Genomic DNA, 23340 nt, shown 5'->3' with positions numbered 1-23340 from the left:
ACTTCTGGTCGTGATAGTAACTGCTTGTCAACATCATTTCAAGAAACAAGGTTTAATGTGTGCGATGCACATCTCTGATGTGGTCGCAAAGTGATCACCACACCAACATTATCATCATTGTCATTATCACCAACACGGTTTTTTAAGGCATCGTTCATGTTTGTAAAAGTTACCTCATCCTCATCCTCATCATTCTTAGAGTCATCCTCCTCAACTGGCTGGTACTTTTTGAAGGCCTTGACAAAATTAAGGCCCTTGTCCATCACAGTTGATGTTATTTTGTGGGATATGCCGTAGTGTGAGTGAATCTTGTCCAACTCAACAGCAATATTATGGTAATTTTACACCAAAATTGCTTTTATTATTTGCTGTACAGATGTTTGGTGACTAGTTTTGTTGAAGCATGTGACGTTGAGAGGTGCTTTATAAGATTCGAATTGCTTACAACTTCTGTGTAGAACTTCAAGGTGAAATAAGTGAACTGAATCCACTTATGAATAAGGCTGAAACCTGACAAAATCTGGAAGATATGAACTGCTGTGAATATTATATTTCCCTGTAAGTTCTTGTTTCCTCAGAACCAGGCAGTCAGTGATGGGAATAATGACATTAAAATAAACGGCATTACTAACACTATTACTTTTTTTAGTAATGGGTAATCTAACTAATTACTTTTTCTATCATTACAAGGCAAATGTGGTGCAGGCACTCAATCAACAGAAGCCCCCAACCTGTTCACATCTCTAATCATTTTGTTCTTCCCCACTCGGTAAAACACCAACCGATATTGTTTTCCACTGTTAGTTTTCTTCCAGGAGCCAGACCAGGCGACACAGAAGGAACCCTGAAACTGCTGCCTAAGGATAAATGTTTTTTCAGCCACTGTCGTTTCCCTCTCTTCTTAGATTGCCTGAGATCTTCAGCCTGATTAGCTCCTATGCCTTGTTATTTTGCATTGTGATTTACACAACTCTGCGTGTTTCAGTGATATTAGGGTGATTATGGTAATCCCAGGCAGTGTCAAGCAGCCCAATGACAACGAAGGTTGGTTAAGAGAAGAGAGAATGATTGAGTTGGATGGCAAAAACAGACATTTTATTGGGCATTTAGGGTTATTTTTATAATGTTTTTTTTTTCTTTTCTTTTTTTTTACTGTTTTGTTTTTGCTGTTTGCTGTGTTGTTTTCTGTGTTACATACCAATATTTGGATATGCACTGTTTACTGTAATGACCCTAATATCACTGAAAAGCACAGGGTTGCTGCCAAAGGTTCAAGATTATGGTACTTTGGCCTAAACGTTTGACCTAAAACCAATGGGAGCACCTGCGCTCCCATCAGATTTAAGCTGTTCTGTTTTTTTGGGTCCATCTCTGTGACACATGACAATGGCTGCAAGTGCAAGAATGCAACCAGAGAGTGGAAAAAAAACAAAAAGGATTTTTAATATTTTCTAAACCAATTATATTTTCTACTCTAAGCACGCCATTAGTTCCACTGGCATATATCAAATCAACAAGGGCTTCTGGAAGTGTGTATTGTTCCTTGCACTGGGTAGACAAAAACAAACTTTCAGATTTCTAAATTCAGTTGATATCAGCAAGTTTCACACATCTGTTTTTATTAACATTAGTATACATCTTACAAATTACTAATTGTAATCCTTTAGATCCAAGGATGAAAATGCTTCATTACTGTGCACAAACATTATATTATAACAGAATTTTGGAGTCATGCATAGTGAATAGCTGTTCATAGTTACATTCTAGACAGTTAATTTAAAATCAATTGCTTTTGCTTTTTTTTTTTTTTTTTACCCTTTTGTGTTTGTTTTCATGAAATTTTGTGTTTTATGTGCTATTTCACTCCGAATAGTTTTTTCTTTGACAGCAAACAAGAGTTGCAGCTTGAGGTTATTGTGGTAGAACAGAAATCAGGAGAAAATCAGGAGAACTGTGTGTGTTCAACACACACTAGAAACAAAATAGCCCCTTTTTGTACAACAAAAGCCATGCATGTGGTTTTTAATTACTTGTATCTGTATATATATATATACATATATATATATATATATATATATATATATATATATATATATATATATATATAAAATTGTACATACGTACACATTTAAAGTGCAGAAAATGTTTATCACAATTATAGTACAGGTCTGCAACGAATCAAGCAGATAATGATGGTTATAGAGAAATGGAGAGCAGCAGAGTGGTCTTGACATACAAATCACTGGCAATGTTGTAATCAGAAGTTGTCAAATTTCTTTTTCATTAGTTGTCAGTCTAAAGAGGGTAGAGCTTATTGTATGTGAAACTTGAGACAAAACAGAGTGAGTTTAAATGAACACTAAGAATCTTATTTCTGAGTACATTTTAGTTCTTGAATGCATTCTGTTGAACTCATTAAACTGAAGTCAGCATTAGGTCCTCCTTCTTGGTTGCTGATACAAGATTTAATTTAATAATTGAAAACTTCATTACTTTATAATATACAGTGATAGATAGCTTGACCGCCAAAGAGAAACAAAACAAAGCGTTCTTTGTTTTTATTGTTATAGTTTCCGTAAATTCTGTAAATTGATGAACATCTTTTCATCATTTTGTCCATTTGTAGTGTGTTGGGTCTTTTTATGTAAGTGTAATGAAAGTAACTTTATAATGAAATGACTACAGCTTTACAGTTTTAAAACCTTCTCAATAAGGGGGTTTGACAACATTTAACTTATTAATCCATTGCACACAAATGTGCGGTCCTGCAAACACATGTAAACATTTATGCAATATGAAGCATTTCTTGCACCAGTTGTGCATGGTGACTTTTAGTTTTAGTTTTATCTGCCTTGCTTGCCCTGAAAGAATATCACTGGTTTGAGTTTTTGACTCAAGTACTATATTTTTTTTCCCTTTTCACGCTACAATTGTGGAGTTTCAAAAATATTTTATGTTGTGAGGGCATACGATGCAATTGTCTAAAAATAAAGTTACATTACTGTTATAAATTAACTGCTATTCTTCACTGCTGCCCCCATTTGATTACTTCATGATTTGGAGAAGATGGAGCCTTTTGGTGCATGTCTTCCTGCCCTTACGCCACTCTTGGCTCCAGCATGAAGGCCACCTTCATGGGCCTGTTGGATCCTGATGGCTTCTCTCAGGTTCTGAGCTCGGACTTCCTTGTTCTGGATTTCCTCTGCTACTCGACTAGGGAACCATCCCCTTTCACCATCATGGAGCCGTTCACCCATCATCCAGCCTGGAATAAAGAAGACCAGACCCAAGGTGACCAAAGACAAAATTACAGAAAATAATGCAGAAACCAAAACGTATTAGGTAGAAAAAGCAATTGTTTTTGATAACAAACATAAGCAGATTTTGTATCTACATACCATCATCTGTTCTCTCTAGGAGGTTCAGAACATCAGCCATTTCAGTAGAGAGTTCATCTGGTTCCTGAGCTGAGTATGACTGAATACACTGCACCTGTGGAGAATCTGATAAAAGTCATAGACAACTTAAATTCATGTCTACACAGACAAAGAAATTTACTTGTGGGTTCCGTATTCTGTCTCACCTGGTTGGTGGGCACTAGTAGACATAAAGCGTGTGCGCCGGTTAGGAGTGAGTGCACATATCCATCGAAGCTTATCACTCCTGCCCACATGATAGTACTGATTAATAATCATTTAAAGAAAACCGACTACCACGTTGCTTTATGGTATTTTCACCTTTTTTTGCAAGCAGACAGTCCATACAAAACAATTTAAACCTGTAAGATCCAAGCCAATGCCATGACTCCTTCCATAGAGGGAATTGTAGAACATGTGATCTTGGACCATACTTGGAGCATGATTATTCCTGCTCCCCACTGACCTGCACTTACTCTGCATTTAATGATCCAGGCAAATGTACACTTTAGTTTGTCTCAGTAGTTCAGCTTATCAATATCATGCACAGACTTGTTTCCTACATGAACTTATGGAAATTTCTTTACAAACTACAATGAAGTTCATGATTTCACCCATTCTGTGGCATAACTGGAGACATTTCAGAAGTGGTAAAAAGCTTCAGAAGGACTAAATTGCTTTACTTAAACAATTTTGCAAAGTTTGCTCACATACAAAGGAAGGCCCAGTCCTTTAGGTTTCTTGACTGTCACAATATTTTTCTTGCCTTGTCATATTTTTCCTGTCTTTACACTGTATTTTACAAATAATGGAAATAGAAGACATGATAGAAACTGCTTAATGGAATCCTAAGAGGATTCTTCTCTGAATACTCACATACTGGAGGTCTTGAGCATATAGTTGACCTCACGCTCATCTTGGTTCTCAAGCAGCTTAAGATTAAAAACATTGGCCAGCTGCTGACCTTGGTCTTCAAGATCTTCTGTTCTCAACATGGCCCGTGTACAGGAGTCAATAACCTGGAACTTGTCCCCACTGGTAACAGTGTAACAGAATTAATATCCCCTGTTTTACAGAGCAACAGTAAAATGATCTGTTGTAATCTAAACATTTCGCAGTTTCCACTTTATTTGGCACACTTTAGTAAAGTAGTCTAAACAGTAATCCTTAGTAAAGATAGCTTTTAGTTTTTAGTGAAGCTGTTTTAAACACATTATTTAATTTATCGTCAGTACAGTAGGAGGGAATATCAGCTTATTATATAATTATATAATTGACTAAACTAGCAAAAAAGGTAGACTAATTAACTAGTCTAAAACTAAGAAACTAAGAAAATTTGAAAACCATTTATGAATAATGCAAGCTGTTCAAAAATTCATAAAAATCACTTAAATAAGAGTTAACATCTAAAATAACAAAACAATAACTCATCGATACATTTTCTTCCGCTTATCTGAAGTCTAGACTAGCTAATCTTAAGCTAGCGTGTTGTAGGTTCGACCCTCCTGTTCCAGAAAGAAATTAGCAGGAACACCAGAGGGGCAAAATACAAGCTACAACACAACGCTCCAGTGGACATCAACATATATGTCCTACCAAGCACGGCCAAACAATTTTCTACATGTATATCACACCACAAACATAACTAAGTGTCTTACTGAACATGATCCGGAATCAGAATCAGATTACCTTAATAATCCCTAAGGAAATTATGTTATGTTATGTTATGTTATGTTATGTTATGTTATGTTATGTTATGTTATGTTATGTTATGTTATGTTATGTTATGTTATGTTATGTTATGAATCCTACCATCCATGAGCAGGAAAAAGATCTCGGCTGTGGGTATACCCTGGATGTTTAGTTTGGTTGATGAGATTTTTAAGAAGTGTTATATTTGACCAAGCAAATAAAGGTTTTTGTCAAAAGACTGAAATTCAGAACTGAACCTAAATCAATGTCAGGTGCCAATTAAATATCTATTCAAAAAATTTACAAAACTATTGTGTTAGAGTACTTTACTAAATGCTTACCTGCGTTTGGTGACCAGCAACAGATTATTGAAAAGGAACAGGTAGACAGGCTGGTAGAGCTTACGGCTTCGCATGGTCCTAGTACTCTTTGGTCCACCCATTTGCTGTACGTCGCCCTTCTTTAGCAACCAGCGTGAGTGGGAAATGATGGGCACAGACTACAAGGTTAAGAGAAATAACAAACAAAAAGGGGTACAGACTTACTGAATTGTTCCAAAACAGAATACATTTGGAAATTCAATTAACATAGCAGTGACCATTTACCCACAAGCAAAGAGAAAGCAGTTGCTTTGGGTGATATGGAAAACATCTCAGTCAAAGAGATAAACACAACTGTTTATTAATGAATGTTTAATTAACAATGAGAATAATAGCCAGCTCAAGATGTCCATAAATCTAAATCAATTATCTGAAACAATACATTTTCTCTGTGTGTCAAAAAGAAACAGGTACATGTTGGAACCAGAACTTGACCAGAATTCTCCTTAGACTTCTCATTTGCTGCATGTCTTGCAACAAATTAACAAATGAAGGTCAAACAGTTCTTGATCTCCGTTAGGTGTTTTCTTTGCTGCAATTTGAGCAAGAAAACCTAACTCCCGATGTTAAAAGGAGTCTGCTACTTGACCTCTGTGAAGCATTGATGATTAGGATGGTAATTGTATCCTCATTACCAGAAGTACCCTACCATTAAGACCATGTCTGATGAGGCTTTAGTGGACATGCATCTCTCTTCTCCTGTGTCAGGTCTCTGCTGAATGTTTTTTGTTTCCTATTTTTAAGGACATGACTTTTAGATACTTTCAGGTACTGTTCATCTACTGCAGATCAGTTTTTATGCCACTTCTTCTTTTACCATCCACTTGCTAGTTTCCTCAAATTTCAAATGTGTTCCACATAATGCCAAAATATCCCAAGTTTTCAGCTAATAGCTATTTGGTAATCACCTTTTGGGAGAAAAAATATTATATTCTATGCCCTTCAAACTGTGTTATTATTGATAAATATGTGATGATCATAGATTCAACTAAAAATATTGGGGAAAAAAGTGTTTTTCACAGTCCCCTGGTCCTCCCTTGCTATCGAACCTGTAGCCCATGCCGTCATTCACAGCTGTCATCTTAAGGCTGACGTTTCTCCACAGTCACAACCAGATTGTTACAGTCCCAGTCACAATTTAATGGTCTAAAACAGTTCTTAGTTTTGTGTCTGCTTCCTGGTATGAAATCTTTTTATCTTAGTGCAGACTGACCCTTAATGCTGACCTTTTGTGTCCAGCAAGTGCATCTTGGCCTAGCATTGGCTTGGTGACAGAATGATTATGGCCATTATGAACTCACTGGATTCAGACTCCCTCCAGAAACCCCTCTCCACACATGGAGCTCAGCTGGAAAAGCAGAGATGATGGTTCTCTACCACCTCACTTCCAAACAGGAAGTAATTATCATCGCCATGTATCCCATTAGAGTCCTATTGTGTTTCAGTCTGGTGAGAGGCAGAGCACTCAATGTGGCCCAAGCAATAATTAACTCCAATGATGACTGCTGCTATGCTTTGACTCAACAGAACTCTGACTTTTTGTCATCCTGGCTATAATGCTAAAGAGAACCCTTAGCTACAGCACTTTCAGAAAGACATCTACTGTTGATGAAATGTGTTCCTCATTATTGTAAATTTAAATATTATTATGAAATAATACACATAAACAGCTCCATTCAAAGTGCGATGGATGTCTCTTCTAACAAGACCAGGTTTTCCCCAGAAAGTTTCTCAATTAACTTTAAAGTCCACATCAGTTTTGGACACCACTCAGACAGACAGAGAGTGACTGAAGGGGAACTGGGAAGGGGAGCAGAGAAAACTATAGAGTCCGGCATTGTTTTGGCCAAGTTACACACCAATTGACTAAAAGTGATACTGTACTGCAGAAAGTCAACACCAAGTGAGAGTGCCACCTAAACGAGGATCTCAATCCTAAAGAAAACCTGTGGAGTTAGCTGAACCTTTGAGTTGCCAAGAGGCAGGCAAGAAAGTCATTGTGCTGTGAGTTTCTATAAAAAGACATGGGCCAGCATTTTTCCTGAGATGTGTGCAAACCTGGTGACCAACTACAAAAAAAAGTTATTTTTTGTTTATTCACTCTGTCTAATGAGTCTGCACTTCGGTCCAAAAACCAATATACTCCCCCTTGATTGAAAAAGCTTGTTACAATAACATGTATTTTACCTTGGATTTAAACTCAAGTGTCTTTTCAATGCTGATAAGCTCCTCGGTGCGACTCATTTTCCGCACCCCTTCATTACACTCTTTTACAATCTGAGAAAGAAACAAAAATTAGAGACAAAGAAAAAAATGATTTACCCCATAAAACAGGAAAAGACTAAACATAAATTCAAACTGTCCATAGTGTTATATTATTATGTATGTTGTATATATTGCAACCCCAACTCTATAACATTTTAATGGAATTAAACAGAATTCAAATACCTGCAGATCTCATAAACCAATATTTTAGCTACAATACAACACAAGGAATGAAATAAGTATAAAATAAAACATTTGACTATTTCATGAAAATATTTAATCACTTTGAATTTGTTACATTCTCTAAAAAGTTGACAAAAGCCTGAAAAAGTAATGCTAAAAAGAAACAAGGGGAGGAACATTTTGCAGCTAATTGGTTTAACTTGCTGTAGACAAGTTAGCAAAAGTAAAGATGTGATTCACCAGTTTCCACAAAACTGGCCGTCCAAAAAATACAGTTTAATACTCTAAAGCCTAACATGTTGCTGGTGTCAGACAGTTATTTTGCAACATTTTTTTAAAACATCTGTAATGATTTTAATGTGGCACCTTGACTGGGATTACTGTAATGACCCAAATATCAGTTGTTGCTTTCAGGAACCATTGGAATTTTACTATTGCACCAGTGGTACAAAAGTTACCGTACTAGTTTGACCTAAAAGTTCTATCGTGCAAAGAGCATTATGAATCAAAATTTGAAATTTGTTTTTTAAATGATATTCATTGTATCCTTCAGTCTAAAAACAAGAGCGATCATCTGACTAATGGGAGCTTGCTTCAAAAGCCTGCATCTCTGACAATATGAGGCCTCATTAGTGATACTGGCAACCTTGCACACCAAGGTATATACAACAACATATGCGCTCATCCAGATGATGCCTTATGTGAATTCCATTTTAAAAATGCTGAACTGCTTACTGTAGATATTTTTAAAAATCAAGGTTTCATCGTATAAGAGTCTAGATTTACCTGCCTGCAGTCAAGACTTCTCACTAACTGAAAACACTAAACATAATGAAACAAAATGGGAAATAAGACCTTTTGATTGTATCTCTTAGGATTTTATATCAGACAAGAATGGGAAAGCATTCTTCTCCTCAGTTCCCATACATTTCCAGACTGTTGTTAAAAGAAAAGTCGATGACGCTACACAGTAATAAACCTTGTCAAAACTTTTTCGAGACATGTTGCTGCCACCAAGTTCAAGTTCAACTAAAAATGTTTTTAAAATGGGGCAGTAGTAATAGTGTCATAAATCAATTAATTATTAGAAAATCAAACGCTGAAAAAGGAAATAAAATGAAAAATGTTGCTCACCTTCTCCAGTTCATGATGTGCTTTTATGGCATTTGCTTCCCTCTCTGAGTTTTCTTCAGCTTTTTTCAGAATGTTCTGTCGAAGACAAAGTGGTCATCATCATCATCATCATCATATACATTTTCTTTGCAAGCGTTCACTGCTTAAAACGTTAAAGGAACACTTCAAAATCACATCAGATTTCACTGGAAAAAAACAGCATGGTAGATAATGTTGAAATTTAAAGTCAGTTGGGATAGAAAGGACCACATCATTTGATGGAATGCAAAACTATTCACCTATAAAAAGTCAAACTGAAACAAAAAAACAGCAGGCTACTTGTGATGGTCCGTTTTGAGTTTTGGGGATGCTTAGTGGTTTCTAGTTTTGATTATCTTTGTATTATAGTTTTTACATTTTGTACTGTTGTAATTCTGACCTTTTATTATAGTGTCATTGTTATGTCCCAGTTATTTCTGCATTGAGTTACCGCAAGGTTGTTTTTATTTCCTTTTTGTGTCCCCATTCTGTCCCCTCAGTCTTGTCTCTTGTCTCTTAGTCTTGGTCTCTGTGTTCATTACTTCCTGTTTTATTTTGACATCCCTTGTTCTGTGTGCATTCAAAATGAAAGATTCTGAGGTCTAACCTGGAGGCATTGGATGGAGTGAAAGATAATGTCCTAGAGGTGTTCTACTGTATTCAAGTAAGTGTGGGGGCCAGTCAATAGTATCAATTCCTTCATCCTCCAGGAACTGCCCGCATACTCTAGCATCATAAGACAAGGCATTGTTGTGCATCAGGAGAAACCCATGAACCACTACACTAGTGTAGAGTCTGACAATGGGTCCAAGGATCCTGATAACCCTGGACCTCAAGTTGCTTTTGCCTAGCCTGTAGGGGTCTGTACGTCCCTTCAATGATATGCCACCCCAGACCATCATTGACCCATCAAAGTGGTCATACTGAATGATGTTATAGGCAGTATAATGTTCTCCCCAGCTTCTCCAGACCCTTTCACATCTGTAACATGTGCTCTGAACAAACCTGTTCTCATATGTAAAAACCACAGGGCACCAGTGGTTTGGCAATACCAACTGGGATCCAGAATTCTGGGTAGAGAGTAGAAGGGTCTACTACAGGATGTGGGGCCATCAGGCCACATTCATGAAGTCTGTTTCTGATTGTTTAGAGACATTCACACCACTGGCTTGCTGGCTTATCCTTGAACTCATCCTGTGCCTCCTTGCACAGAGGAACAGATTACGGTCCTGCTGATAGGTTGAAGACCTAGAGCAGGGGTGGCCAACTCCAGGCCTCAAGAGCCGGTGTCCTGCAGGTTTTAGATATCACCCTGGATCAACAAACCTGAATCACATGATTAGTTCATTACTAGGCCTCTGGAGAACTTCAAGAAACGTTGAGGAGGCAATTTAGTCATTTAAATCAGCTATGATGGATCAAGGACACATCTAAAACCTGCAGGACACCGGCTCTCGAGGCCCGGAGTTGGCCACCCCTGACCTAGAGTAACTTTCTGTTTTCTTATGCTACAAGTAGTGGCACTGGCAAAATGCAAAAAATAGTGAAAAAACAATCAGGAAAAAAATGTCAGTGGCTTTCACCTTTTGAGGAATTGTCTTGTTACACATCTAGTGAACATGTTGTTAATTTGATTAACACCAAAGCAGCTTAAACTGTTTAAGAACCCCTTGTTTGTGTGTTTGTGTGTTTGTTTGTTTGTTTGTTTGTTTGAGGTGTGTGTTTATGCAACACTGTCTTTGGAACAAAATCATGGTCCCCCATGGTACCTAAGCCTACCTCAAAGTATGAACAAGAGACAAATAACTGAAGTCTAACTGACTCAGATATTGCCCAGATTAACAAGGTCCACGTCAAGTTTTCAGGAAACAGGACATACTGATGAGTAGTGGGATAGGGATACTGGAACAAACCGATAACTGATAACTGATAACACAGAATGAATTGGTTGTTACTATGCCAGCAAACCCACTGAGGGAGGTTATTTACAACGCATATGGGAACTGTGGATGAAGTGAGAACCAGCATTCCTCACTGCCACCTGCTCCTGGATCACTGTTTGGTTAGAAATAACCAAACAGCATCAATCAGTCCAACTCAGTGTGTTCCTTCTTCCTAATGTTGCTCTCACTTGGTATTACTACGTCTATCACTACAGCCGTCTTATTCTGCATGTCTACCACTACTATGTCCAGTGGTTAGCCACCACCATTTTCTCTGCCTGTATCTGGAAGTCCCACGGGATCTTAGTTCGGCAATTCTCCACTACCCCTGGGGTGTCTCACATTTTGACCTCGGGACTTCCAGGCCATATTCGGCACAAACACTTCTGTATACTATGCCGGCCACTTGGTTATGGCGTTCCATGTATGTTCCTGCCTGCTAGCATCTTGGACCCTGCTGTTATGTGCTGGATTGTCTCAGGGGCATCTTTACACAGCCTGCACCTGGGTTCTTGCCTGGTGTGATAGACCCCAGCCTCTATGGATCTTGTGCTCAGAACTTGTTCCTCTCCTGCCATGATTAGTGCCTCTGTGCACTACATCACTCCAGGCCACCTGGAGTGATGTCTCCTTCACTCCAGGCATACAGCTTGATTTCGTCTAGCACTCCAGCTTTGTCCAGCCACTGGTGGGATTTCTGGATGTCAGCCAATTCCTCTATCTGCCGGTGGTACATACTGTGCAGGGGCCTGTCCTTCCATGATGGTTCCTCCTCTTTAGGGATGGGTATCGAAAACCGGTTCTTGTTGAGAACCGGTTCCCACTGTTTCAATTCCTTGGAATTGTTTGCCATTTTTGCAAACGATTAAATAAATAAATAAATAAATAAATAGAAGTAAATAAATATAGGCTTTTTTATAGTCCATCCAGGCAGTGCACAGGTTGGTCTGGTTTTATGGTCTCGAGTGACTGCTTTATCTATCAGTAGATATAGCTTTGCCCCTCTGGTTTTTCTGTCTATTCCTTTCTGAGCCATATAGCTGTTCATCTTAGCTGCTACAATGACAGGATCTTTCATGTAGTGTTGAAGCAGGTCTTTAGGGTTTAGGACTGTCCTGCCTTCACTTAGCCAGTCTGGGTATGTCTCATCCATTAACAGCTGGTTCATTTGTTCTGCCAGGTGCAGTTAACTTCTTTAGACCGTAGATGTACATGTAAGAACTGTCCAACTCTTCAAGCTGTCCAGCTCTTCATGCTTGAGTCTATTTCTTGGATGTCTTCTCATTATGATGGTTACTTAATCCTGTTTAGGGAGGTTACTTTGGTCTGTTATTAGCTCCACGGGCCACTGAGCATTGTTATTATAAGTTGCCGCCGTCTCCGATATGCTCTGTCACCACCCTTGGTGGGGCTGTTCTCATATTGTTCCCCTGCCACTGAGATCTTGGATGGTTCAGTGGAGTACAGCTGGTTTATGCTCCTGGCTCCTGGAAACAGCCTACATACCAAATGAAAAGGATGGGCATGGCTCCAGACAGTTCTGTGATATAAAGGTCATTTGAGGTCAGCTTCAGTCTGAGATTTGATTTAGCATTCAACATGCTTGTCACAAATGGAAAAAGAAAGTGCATGGCTTTCCCTAAAGTATTTACTGGGCAGCTGTGTCCAAAAGTCCAACCATGTCTGATTTCTGAAAGGGGACTTCAGTGTCTCGTCACAAGACAGTTCTATTAAACTCTCCTGCTGAACAACTGTAAAATCTTCAGACATGTCAGATGCTTTGATGCTGATGCCGTTTCTCATCCAGCTATTCACTTCTGCTGTCCCTGGAAAATATTTACTGAACTGTTGTCTGAAAGAGACAAAGAATGTATTTTTTTTGTATGTAATTTGTATAGTTTTTTTTTCTCTCTTATTTCTTTTCTAAATGTACTTGTATATTGTTCACATGTTGAAATAAATTACCAACCAAACCAAAGAGACAAAGAATGCAACAATGTTGTCTATGACTCCATTGGCAAGGTTTAGGTTGTTGTCAGACAGGAAACTCTCCAAACTGGGGACAGCTGCCTTTTGCTGCTCTACACACCCCAGTTCCTGCATCCTACTTAAATTCAGATATTCAAATAACCTGTCTTAGGAAATCAGCCACAAGCATCTGCGCCCATGGCCTATGGATCACCTTGAACTTAAAAGACTGGAGAGCCAGATATCACTGGTTGATCCAGGTATTGGCATTCTTCATGCGATGGAGTGAATTCAGCCGGGATCTGAACAGAGGGTACAAGGGTTGCCCAGGAGGCAATAACGAATATAGTCGACTGCCCATTGCATGGCGAAGCACTCCTTTTCCACTGTACTGCCCCCAGCCCCTTATTCAGGCATCAGTAGGCAGAATGAAAGGTAGGGAAACATTAGGACTGTGGAGCAGGCGTTCCCCATAAAGAGCCTTCTTTACTTGCACAAACCCTGCCTGCCACTGCTCTGTTCACTGGACCAGATCTGTGAGGGGCTGGTCAACTAAGTCGGGCATGAACCACCAGTAGTAACCAGCCAGCCCCAAGAGCCATCTCACCTCTTTTTTGGTCTTGGGATGCAGGCAGAATGTGAAGGCTGCTGTTATTTCTATCTGAGGGTGTATCTGACCACTTCTTAAGTGGTACTCCAGATACTGTACATCTGGTCGTCCTACTGCACTCTTCTTTGGGTTGGCTGCGAGCCTCAGAGACTCCAGGACTGTGGCTACTCACATACTCTGGTCAGATTCCACTGGTGATGATAACGTCATCCAAGTAGATGGAAGGATATGCAGCATGACACAACAGCCATAAGGCATTGAAGGGTGGTTGGGGCTTCAAACGAGCCGAACAGAACTGTGACTTATTTTTACAAACCGTACAGAGTGCAGAAGGCTGGTTTTTCCTTGAACTATAGAGGCAAGGTAATCTACCAGTAGTCCTTAGTTAAATCCAATGTTGTGAAAAAACAAGCAGTGCCAAACCGATCCAGGACCTGGGGCATGGAGTAAACGTCAAACTGTGACACTGTCACTGGCTGCAGCTGCTGTCATTGCTGTAGTAAGGACCCAAATGCAGACATTCTGAGGGCAAAACTAGGTTTTAAGGCTATTGAGGCTAAATAAAGATGCAAAACAATGACAAGAGGTCACTAGGAAACATTAACTGGGCATGAACTAAATCATTAAGGATGTGACACATGAAGCAAGGAACATGAAACTAGAAACATGAAAACCTGGAACACGTGAGGAAGATGAACAGATGATCTGACAAAGGGGTGAGGAAGACAGAGACAATATATATCACTGGGTGATGAGGGAAGTGGAAATACATGGGAACACAACAGGAACAAATTAGACATAATGAGACAGGGGAAGCATTACTGCACACATTTAGCACAGGACGAGTGACTGTCAAAATAAAACAGGAAGTACATGAACGCACGAACATTGACAAGGACACACAAGCTTGACAGTAGAAATGGGGATCTACAAAACATGGAGGCATATAACAGACTCGGGGAGACAAAGGATGAAACACAAGGTGAGGAAAATGGGAACAGGTGAGGGAGATGAAACACAGAGACACAATTAAGGAACCGAGAAACAAATAGGGAACACAAACATGAGACGGAGAGGGAATAAACAGAGACATGACAGGGAAAACATACACATAGGACATGACAGACTCTCAGAGGAGACACAGAGATGAGACAAAGACATGAAAACATGAACCAGAAATAAAAATAATCTCTGAGGGATGAAAGAACTAACTCAAGACTAATCTGTATAAACTTGAACTTAAAACATCTTCATGATGCAACGGAAAGAATCACGAATACAAAATAAACTAAAAATGCTGGGTCAAAGACCCAACACCCTGACTGACACCTCATTCACCTACCAGTAGTCTACACAGAACTGTATAGACGTATCTGTCTTCACCACAAGAACTATGGGGGCTACACAACATGCTATGTGACTTGTTTTACTCCCAATTTTAGCATTTCAGCCAATTCTTTCTGACGCTTTGTCTAGCAGGCTAAAAAATTCCAAGGAACTGAACTACTGGAACCAATTCTCGATTTCCATCCCTACGTATGGATGGATGGATGGATGGATGGATGGATGGATGGATGGATGGATGGATGGATGGATGGATGGATGGATGGATGGATAGATAGATAGATAGATAGATAGATAGATAGATAGATAGATAGATAGATAGATAGATAGATAGATAGATAGATAGATAGATAGATAGATATAACAGTGTTGGTAAACTCACCTGAACAAGAAGCTTGAGCCTTGTAATCCTTTGAAAAGGAAGGATGAGGAAAGATGTAAAGGACAGGCCCTTGACACATGGATAGTTTTCTAGTGTAGCCATGGTGTCCCGAAATTGCTGGTTTCCGTCTCTGGACAGACAGTCATAATCAGAACTTGGACATTCAAACACATTGCTTATTTGAATACTATATGTTCTCCATATACTATATGTTCTTCTCCTTATCTCTATATGTGTTGAGAGATAAGGAAAGTGGCAGTGCAGCAGTATGTCTATGACATGTCTTTGGCCTGTACATATTTAATGGTAGGTTAAAAGGAGGTTCTTTGGAGAGATTCATACTAGAATCAAGAGCAATCAGCTGCACCCTTTAGGGTTCATAAAAGCAAATCATTAGCCTCCATCTCAATCTGTTCCTATCCTTTTTTGCATACCCACTTTCTGCATATCCTTCTTTACTACATACAGTACATATATCTCCTCTCTCGTCTTCTGCTATTCACCCTTCCTCATTGCAAAGCATCTTTCCAAATCATTCAATCTGAGGTGCCCTTCTGATGTATTCATTTCCAATCTTGTCCATTCTCATCACTCCCAATAAAAATTTTAACATCTCTGCCACCTCTAGCTCTTTCTCCTGTCTCTTTTTAGTCATATATAACCAAAAGAAATATGGCCCTACCAAAGATGATACAAATAAGGTCCCTATATGGTCACTAATGACATCAAACCTTTAGTGTCCACCTACATAAAATCAATAACTGCAGCCTTTAAATGCAAAATACTAAACATTTGAACAAGAATGCAAAATAAAAAATAACAATACATGGCTAACACCAAACATTGTGAAGAAAAAAAGCAGTCTTACATGCAATTAAATATGAACTGCCTTTTGCATGAATAAAGCAAATAAAATTATTTTCCCATGAAACTTGTATATGAAATGAAACCAAAATTAGATATGAGATAGGCAGAAAAGCTACAATACAAACAACCCACAATCATTACCTATCCAAACTGACAACATTTGGAGAGCACATTTTGAAAATCACTACAATGACATACATATGAACCCCATTAATTAAGACAATGTAAAAACACTTTCAAAAAAGTAAGAAAGAAACCAGAATCCCCTTAAAAATTTCCCAATTACCTGGAAAGAAGTGAAAACAAAGGAAAAAAATTAGAAGCTAGAAAGGGATTAAGCCAATAATCTGGGTTTTATAAATTGGGTTAGGGGTTAGGTTAGGTTAGGTTAGGTTAGGTTAGGTTAAACTGAGTTTATTAAAGACTTTTCTTAAAGACGTGTAAGCCAAAATCCCTCCTGAAACCTGGTGACCAACTACAAGAAATGTCTTTCTATTGTACTTGGCAACCAAAGTTGACCCAGTCATGTTTTGCTTAGAGATTAAATACTTATTTCAGTCAATGGCGTGCAAATAAATGTATAACTTTTATGTAAAAGCATCTTTTTTTTGTTGATATTTTGTCTGTCTCTATTAAAAATTTATTAACAGATTTCATTTATAAGCAAACTTACAAAATTCATCAGGCATCAAATAATTATTTCTCCCATTGTACTGGTCATACCCAACAACACTGTGCATTTTCTCAACATTTGTCATTACAAAAACTTGCTTAACAGAGACTTAAAACATTAACAGATGATATTTATTTTAAAACTTTCTCTAATTCCAAGCATGTATTTATCATTAACAGCAATGCTTACAAAAATAGCAGGAACTATATTGTGTTGTTTTAACAGAAACAAAAACACTATGAAAAATGAATTTTTAAAAAATATAAGTGTAAATAAATATAAATTACGATCATTCATATTTTTCTAACAACAACAAAAAAAATGACTCATACAACACTCCATAATTTAACTATTTGTGTATGAAGAAGGCATATGAAATATAATACTCACAAAATGCGTCTGTAGTTCTTCTCCTGGTACGCCTGATTAATGACGTATGTGATAAACACATTGAAGTGTTTTGCTGCATGGTAATAAACAATGTCACACACATCAGGAATCAAAATAGACTTCTCAATTCGGTGTTCAAGATCCATCAGGAACCTGAAAAAATTATGAGATTTCTATAACTCAAGCACATTGTGTGGCTAAACTTCACAGTTAAGACTTAATAAACTGATTTTGGTTAACATATACTGTCCCACCTTTCACTGGCTTTCATCACTTCCTCAATGTTGGAAAACAGAAAATGCATGTCGGACTGGCTTAGCGTGTTCACTAAAACAGGGTTACGTAGGAAATGTGTCTCTAAAATTTCCAGACTCTTGTAGTAGGATGCCTCTGAAGTGACCAGCTCAAACATGGCCTAGGGACAAAAGGAAATTTCAATACAGTATAAACAAATCACTACCAGGGCAGCTGTCTTTTAATTTGTTTCTCAGCAGCATTGTCAGTCTGTCTACCAGTTGGGCAAATAGTCTTTACTTAGTCCTTTCTAACCATTGCACTTTACAGTGTGTTTTTACTATCTAACCATTCACACACCAGTTCTAGTGGTTTGCTTGGGAGCAACTTTTGGGTTCAGTGTCTTGCCCAGGGCAATTTTAACTTGTAGAAGGATCAAATACCAAATGACCAACACCACAATTAATTGATTATCCACCTTATCACATAAGCTATGGTCTACACTGAAATATTTTAGTATCACTTGGTACATTCGTCTATTTGTATGCCATTTATATGTTTTGCATGCACACATATGCTAAGATCTCTTTATTAAGTGCCTGTTGTGATTGAGTCTGCTAAGGTCAAACGTACATATCGTTACACTTCCTGGAGCTTAGTGTATTTTTTCTAAAGGATTTCCCAAGTTTATGACTAATAAAGTACACTAAACATAGTGGGCCAGTCCTTTTAAATTTTAAATGCAGGTGTTTTCAGTCCCATTGCCACAGGTGAATAAAATCAAAACCTTGGATTAATATAGCGAGTTCATAACCAGCTTCATGTGACTGTTTATCCTGATTGTCATTGTAGGGTAAGTGAATTCAGATAACAGACACATAATCTAGTTACACTTAACCCAGTTTGCAATAAAGGTCTCTCGCCATACAGTCTGCCTTTACAAACATTTGTGAAACAAGGAGTTGTTCTAAAGACGTCATTGAAATCAAACATGTTACTGTAATAAATAACGTTACTCAATCCAAATAACTTTTTGGCATCACAAAATTGCTCACCTCTTGCATTATAATTTCTTTGTGCGGTAACTGAGTAAGCAGACCGCTTGCCTGCACAGCTTCCAGGTTCTGCCACAAGGTCAGTGACTGAGCACTATTCCTCAGCTGCAGCTGTAACACTGGTGGAGACATTACACCAGAGTCTGTCCCCACAGTCCCTGCCTTGACCCCAGGAAAAAGGTTGTCACGCTGACGCCGCTGCTCAATCTCCTGCTGCTTGGAGGTGTCTCGGTATTCCTGGTACAGGAAGGCTAAAGAGTCAAAAAATGATTAGTGCGCGTTAAGTATGCATATACAGCTTATTTTTTCAGTGGCTTCAATTACCATTCTTTCATACGGTGTCTAGACAGAAGGCATACACTATTGTATATGGATAAAAGTTCTGGGTTAGTCAGTTAAACTGAAAATGTACTTGTTTCTTTAGTCTCATTGCCACAAGTGTATAAAATCAATTGTATAAATTGTGAAGGCAGACTAAATGGTTAGGTGAACCATTTAGTCTGCCTTCACAAACATTTGTTATAGGATTGTTTTAAAGAGTTCACTGAATTTGAGTGTGGTGCTATAATAGTATGCCACTGTTAGAACAAGTTAAAATTCCATCACTTCTAGATGTCATTGTAAAATGAAATTGGTTAGAAACCACAAAACCTATACTATAATTCAGTTTTAGCTCAACTGACCACTAAATCAGATAAAAGGTCTGCGAAATCAGATAGAAACAGTGAGGATAGATAGCAACAAATAAAACTGACTTTAGAGTTTTCCATTTAGGGTGGACAAAGGTAAGTGTGTTAATTCAGGATCAAATGAGTTAACACTTGGGAGTTTGGGGGCATTTATATAATTTACAAACAGTCATTTAGAAGAGAGACCTTGTGTTTAATAATCCACATTTCACTTTTAGGTACAGTTGAGGATAGGGATGGGTATCAAAACCCGGTTCTTGTTGAGAACCGGTTCCCACTGTCTCAATTCCTTGGAATTTTTTGCCATTTTTGCAAACGATTCCCTTATCGATTCCAGTCGCCCCGAATGACGTCACCACGTTGCGGAGCGTCATTTACCTGGCAGGAAACACGGTGGCTCAAACGCTCAAAAGTTTGATTATACTTTACGAGAACGGATGACAACAGGGCAACTTGCAATACTTGCAAAGTAGATATTTCATTTAAGGGGGGAAACACTACGAATATGCAAAAGCATTTGCTCACAAAACACGTGATAACCTTAAATGAATGTCATGTTTTTAATTCTGCTCCAGACTCGTGAATCTCAACCCAGCACCACTCAGGTACCCGAGTGGTGTCCAGAAAGTCCAGAATGCTGTTTATAGAAAACATGTGCTAAAGAGTTTTTTCCTCAGCAGATGTGTGAATGGGGAAAATCAATTTGAAATGTGCAGAGACTGGTGGTGTACCAGGGGCTTCTGTTTAGGGCTACACTTCACTGTCACCCAGCTGGCCTAATGTCCCATCTGCTTGGGATGGCTAACAGTGGCTAATTTACAGTAAGTTGTTCCCCTGTGGTAATTTGTAAATTTTTTTGAAAAGTCGATTTTAGCAGTTATCTCAAAATTAACTGTCATATAGTCTATCGATCAATTCACTGGTTGTGAGGTGCCATTGCTAATCACCATTCCACCAAAGATACTTACAGATTAAATAAAAATAAAACCAAAATATACAGGAATTGTTTTTGGTATTAGTATGTGTCGGTGTTTCCAAATAATCAATAGAACCACGATCCAGAATTTAGGCAAATATTTATTGAGAATGGGGTGTCTAAATTACTTTGTGTGCATGCTCTTTGTATTGTTATATTATCAAACTCTCATGACATTTTTTAATTTCTGTGTAGGTTCTCAGTCATCCGGGCCTTGATAGTCTAAGAAGTTTGGAAGAAAGTGACTGGACTTCTTTAAGTTTTGAGAAGACACCTCTCATCCAGGAGGCTTATTCAGTTCTAAATCAAATGGTGGAGAGTCCCAGGTATTTAAACCCATACTGGGTGTTGTCCCTTATCACCAGAAGTTTCAAGTGAAACCATTGTGAGATATTGTCTCCACCTTTTTTGTGACCTATTGAGGACACCTGACCTAAGATGTGAGTGCGGTTTGAGGCGCCTGGGAAATGATCTCAAAACTGCATTGTAGGTGGCTGACAGTTGGTGTCATAACAAACCCTCGCTGTTTAATGATGGTTGTTCACAGTGGACATAGATGGCTCCTTTTAGTTTTCAGTCCAAAATGTGAACACTGGCATCCTCAAAAGAATGACCTTTATCCTTTAGTTGCAGATGTACAGCTAAGTCTTGTCCTATTGAGGTGGCTCTTCTATGTTACATCATGCATTTATAGAGTGGCTGTTTGGTTTCTGCATTAAAGAAATGTAGTGCAAATGTGCTGCACTGCACAGAATACGTTATGTTGCTTAGTTCGTATTTTTTAGTTTTGTCTTTGGATTGAACCAGTTTTTCTCTGAGAGTGTAGCTGGATCAGTTTGTCTGAGTATCCTGCTACATGAGTGACAACAGTGTTATGTTATGTCATGTTATATTATGTTATTCTGTTTTTCTCCCTGCTTGGGGTCTGACCTTTTTTCCTGTGCATCTTTTCTGATTCATCACAAGTTGTTGTTCCTGGTGGTGATGGGAGTGAAACACTAGATACCAGACTGTGTGGGGGGCTTCTGGTAAACTCGTTAAACAGTGTTAAGGCTTATATGCTCCTCAGTGCATTATCTTTTGAGTCTTCCCTGTATCTTTCCTGGTGAACTATGTTTCTATCTACTGAGTTGATATGATATGTGGTGATACCTGGGTCAAAATCAAAACCGAAGAAGTAGAAAAACTGGTTCATTCCATGGATAAGTTTTAGAACTGAAGAAAACGTTTAGAGGTGAGACGTCTTCACAAAACATAAAGAAGTCCATTTACTTACTTTTCAAGCTCCTTAGAAAAACTTAAATATATACTAACAAAATATTAATAGAAACTCTGGATAATTAAAATTTGTTATTAATAATTGGACTGGTTGGTTCTTATATAGCTTGTTTCTATTCTGCTTGAGCATGCAAAGCCCTTTACAAATTCACACATTTACACACAATCAATCCCAAACCCAAACAATCATTCAAGCACTATTTTTCCTACACCCAAGTGCTTTCTATCTAACATTCACACACATTTATTCTTGAGGAGCATATCTTCAGAGACCACCTTGAGATTAAGTATCTTGCCCAAGTATACTTAGGCATGCAGACTGGAGACTGGAGCAGCCAGGGATATAAACTACCAACCTTCAAATTATAAGATGAACCTCTCCACATCCTGAGCTACAGACACCCCAACACAGCTAAACTGTGCTTCTCACAGGTGGGCTGAAAGTTTGCTGGTGCAGAAATTGGAACATGTTGTGTAATCTTCCTCAGTCATATACTGCAGATTACTTTTGTGGGTGTAGAACTGGACTTGAATTACATAAGAGCAGGGTGAAAGTACAGTCTCACACATAGCAAAAATAAATGCACAGACTTTAGAGAAACATATGGTCTATGTGTACTGTATTGTTCCACTTTAAGATTTAGAATTCTTTATTATATTCTTAAATGCTGCCATCATGAGTAAATTTCTACTAATCCCTGTAAAAATCATCCAAAGTGAATTAGACTGTGTGGAGTAGTCTATCAATCCAGGAAACTCTATATGAGGCACAAAATTGCTTAACCAGTCAGCGATCTGAATCTACATACAGGAAGATTTTATCATGCATATTATTGAATTAGTAAAGTGCTAGAGAGCTTACATGAATGGTGTGACTTACCACTGCTTATATTAGCCATAATATAGAAACAAATACAAAAGGGTTTTCTAGCAATAGCTCTGATGGTGGGTGTAATATATGCACTACTCTCACCCTTTGTCAAACTCACCAATATTTTTGATGATTTTGAGACTGTGGCAGATTGTCTGTGAGCATTCTCCATTTCTCAGCACCCTACGAAGAAAAAAAAGGACATACCTTTGTGAAGAGAGCGCTTATCTCTCGCTTTCTCTGGGTGTGTGTGTGTGTGTGTGTGTGTGTGTGTGTGTGTCATCACTACTAAATTTCAAATCTTTTCATAAGATAATATAATTCATAATATACATTCTTACAATGTGTAATTTTATTTTGTGAAAAAACAATAAGCATTTTTATCTTATTTATTTGTCTAATTTCTCGTCATATTATTTGCTTTCATCAGAATTCAAATGATTTTTAATTTTTTTTATAAATTTATATCTCTATTTCTAAAATATTTATATCTCTATTTCTAAAGTAATTTGATCTGACCTGTGGTTCATGTGGATATCCTGGTCTCCTTCAGAATTAGGCTGTTGTGAGTTCATGGTCTTCCTTCTGGTATCCTTCACAGTGCAAGCTTTAGCTGTTTGCTCAGAAAGCTCTTCTATGGCTTCACTGTCACTGTTGTGAGTCCAGTCCGTGCTCATTTCTGCTGTAAAATCTCTTTGCTGGCTGTATGAAGCAGCTGATATTTCCACAGTCCTCTTTCCTCCCACTCCTCCTCTTCTCTTATCCGCAGCATTCTGGTTGTACAGAGCATGTGTGCTACTGAACTCACCATTGCTTGGCAACAAATCTCTGGAATGATGAGGCTGCCGCGAGAGCTGAGGACTACATCTGACAGAAGAAAAACAAGAAACACACCTTAGAAATACATGTACAGAAGCCATTCACATCATCTAAAGCTTAACTGACAACAGCAAATTCTTAAATTTGTGTGCA

The 23340-nt window shown here is 38.3% G+C and overlaps 1 protein-coding gene across 2 annotated transcripts in view; it reads right to left on the bottom strand.

Annotated features, from left to right (window-relative positions):
- Positions 1-1602: 1602 nt before the first annotated feature.
- ngef (neuronal guanine nucleotide exchange factor) overlaps positions 1603-23340 on the bottom strand; it is a 33663-nt gene continuing 11925 nt past the window's right edge. For both annotated transcript variants that reach the window (XM_004572477.5, XM_076892135.1), the window contains 13 exons: positions 22888-23235; positions 22487-22551; positions 18555-18805; positions 17520-17680; positions 17266-17418; positions 15336-15465; positions 9071-9145; positions 7676-7765; positions 5450-5607; positions 4293-4451; positions 3584-3663; positions 3399-3503; positions 1603-3265 (listed from right to left, as the gene is read on the bottom strand). In XM_004572477.5, coding sequence (XP_004572534.3) covers positions 3051-3265; positions 3399-3503; positions 3584-3663; positions 4293-4451; positions 5450-5607; positions 7676-7765; positions 9071-9145; positions 15336-15465; positions 17266-17418; positions 17520-17680; positions 18555-18805; positions 22487-22551; positions 22888-23235 — 1990 coding nt within the window. In that variant the 3' untranslated portion in view covers positions 1603-3050. The remainder of the gene's footprint in view (positions 3266-3398; positions 3504-3583; positions 3664-4292; positions 4452-5449; positions 5608-7675; positions 7766-9070; positions 9146-15335; positions 15466-17265; positions 17419-17519; positions 17681-18554; positions 18806-22486; positions 22552-22887; positions 23236-23340) is intronic.

This window comes from Maylandia zebra, linkage group LG14 (assembly GCF_041146795.1).
Source record: "Maylandia zebra isolate NMK-2024a linkage group LG14, Mzebra_GT3a, whole genome shotgun sequence".
Lineage (NCBI taxonomy): Eukaryota > Metazoa > Chordata > Actinopteri > Cichliformes > Cichlidae > Maylandia > Maylandia zebra.
This window is presented reverse-complemented; position numbering and strand designations above follow the sequence as displayed.